Source organism: Priapulus caudatus, unplaced genomic scaffold (genome assembly GCF_000485595.1).
Source record: "Priapulus caudatus unplaced genomic scaffold, Priapulus_caudatus-5.0.1 Scaffold658, whole genome shotgun sequence".
Lineage (NCBI taxonomy): Eukaryota > Metazoa > Priapulida > Priapulimorpha > Priapulimorphida > Priapulidae > Priapulus > Priapulus caudatus.
In genome coordinates this window covers 55089-57588 of record NW_014577719.1, presented here as the reverse complement: position 1 = coordinate 57588, position 2500 = coordinate 55089, and the positions used below count along the sequence as shown (strand labels likewise).

Below are 2500 nucleotides of genomic sequence, written 5' to 3'. Positions count from 1 at the left end.
GCGCCTGTCTCTACGATTGAAGGGGTTTGGTTGTAGCGCCAAGCCACAGAGGTCGCAGTGATCCTCATCACAGGCCTTTCCACAGGTCTACGCCATGCAGTCTTTTTGCTCCTGCGCTCCAAGCTTGACACGGTATCACACCAGTGAAGGCCATGAAATGAGGGTAATTCCACGACACTTGTCAGGCCACCCAAATGCCTGGGCCATTCTACGTGAGCTGCTACAGTACTAAAGCCTACCATATACATATACCTATCTAATGCGTGCTAACTCGTGGGAGGGGTGCCTATTACTTGTGCGCCAAAGTCATGTATATAAATTAACTCGATTTATCATCGTTTAAAACGTTATATTTCGTTGTCATCGTTGGAAGGCGGCCATATACTTTGTGGCCAATTTCGGCGTATATAATATAATTTTATATATCGTTTTAACGTTATTCTTTCGTGATAACAACATGTCTTTCGACGTTCACATACCACGTACTTGCCGACAGGTCGAGTTTCTATTAATCAAACAGTGCCCTACTGACACGGATACAACTTCGACGGATATAGAGCTGCGATGGGAGTTCCGCGGGAATCAACAGAGCCGAGGAAGAGACAGTCGACAGAAAAAAGCTTCCCCTCTCATGCTAGAAGTAGCACGCAGCGGCACTTACTGGCGGATGTATAGCTGCAGGCAGATATGTATGAAAAAATTGTCGGGTTTGATGATACAAACATATAAATTTGAGCCTCACATTTATTACATAATCACTGGAATATTTTGGGAATAATAGGGACATTGCCATATTCCTCCTGGCGCAAATGGCGGCCATTTGACAAAATGGCCGATAATCGCGGTATTACATAAACCAATAATCTGTAGAAGTTGTGGCAAACTTTATTTGAACTGGCACGATGACATGTAAGTGTATGCAATATCACTTAAATATAATTCTGGGGATGCCAATTCAGGTCATACACCTTACATAACCGACTTCATTTGCGCTATCAGGACCAACCAATTACGCAACATTTGTTCATTTTGTCTTGTCATGTATTTTGCAATCTGAAAAATGTATCAGGTTATGATACATGAATAACCGCACTGCACTGTGGAAGTGCAGTTTCCCTTATATAATTATCATACTTTAATTTTACCCTTACATTGTCAGTGGGGTACATAGTTACATCATATCTGCAAATATAACAATTCGCCATGCGGACACAAGCCATCCATGATATGCAAGATTCTACTCCCGGCCACACTGTGCCGCGAGTGCATTAGTGCGTGCACTGGAAGGACAGCTGCAAAACCACTTGCATTGCTCCTCTGCATCCCCTTCTTGCAGCGCATATGAGAAGTATGCCGGCATACTTGCGTTGCTTCCGGGAGGGTATAGTCCATGCAGAGTTCAGCCAGTATCCACTCTTTCACCCTCACCCCGTTCGTAGGGATGGGATTCTGCTGCAGCACCATTCAGGCTGGCCCCAACAATAGCCAGCTTGGTAGGCAGTTCTCCTGATGTGCTGTCTGAGGCCGCTTGCTCGAGTTAGGCGGGCTGGAGGCGGGGCGAGCATCTAATGCTCGACGCTTCTGGTCGTGCTGAAGAGTGCTTACGGTGCAATCGTTGACATGCTCGATTGGCCCTGCTTAGGCCGATACATACAGTAGAGAACGACGAAACGTCCAAGGGCTCCAGCTGTCATCTACGATTGAGGGTAATTCTGGTGATAAGCGCCAAGGCACAGAAAGGTCGCCAGTGAACCTCATCACAGGCCTTCCACGTCTCACACATGCAGTCTTTTTGCTTCCTGACCTCCAAGACTTGACACGGTATCACACCCAGTGAAGGCATGAATGAGAGTCAATCACGGACACTTTGTAGGCCCCATGCCTGGCGCCTCTCGTGGGAGCTGCTAAGATACTAAAGCTCTTCCGGTACGAAAGCAACCCACGACTCATCTATGTTGACGGCAGGTTCGGCTGCTGCCACAGCAAGGAACTTACGGACATAAGTGTCCAACTGCTGCGGATCGAACCATTGGTGTTACGCCCTGCCTTCACAGACATCTTCCACGTGGAGCAGCCTCCTGGTAATCTGCTATCTTCATGCTGTACATGAGCAAGACCAGCCGGATGTCTCTGGCCATGGCGTACAGACCACATCTTTGTTGGGAGAGATGCACTGACATGACTTGGTCCTCTGCCTTCTTGAGCAAGCTAAAGTCTCGTCGCCTATGAAAGGAGAAACAGCTCCACCTCTGTTCCTCGTCAATCCCGTAGGAAGGCCTGCCAGCTTTACCTGCGTATGGACTAAGATAGGCTCGGACTCGTATCCGGATAGCCTCTACCATCCTCTCTTGTTACGAGTGTCGGCCTTCAAACTGTCTGGCAGGTATTCATCCGACACATCAATCTGATTGCATGACTAGTAGCTGAGATGTGATGTACGCCCAAGAAACCTGTGTTGCATCGTCACAGAACGTACTTCGCCCCAACGGTGCCAGATCTG

At 47.9% G+C, this 2500-nt stretch overlaps 1 protein-coding gene across 1 annotated transcript in view; it reads left to right on the top strand.

Moving 5' to 3' along the window:
• LOC106812531 (chitinase-3-like protein 2) overlaps positions 1 to 2500 on the top strand; it is an 11461-nt gene that overhangs the window by 5812 nt on the left and 3149 nt on the right. Inside the window, exons 7-8 of the mRNA XM_014816428.1 lie at positions 1643 to 1706; positions 1874 to 2032. Coding sequence (XP_014671914.1) covers positions 1643 to 1706; positions 1874 to 2032 — 223 coding nt within the window. The remainder of the gene's footprint in view (positions 1 to 1642; positions 1707 to 1873; positions 2033 to 2500) is intronic.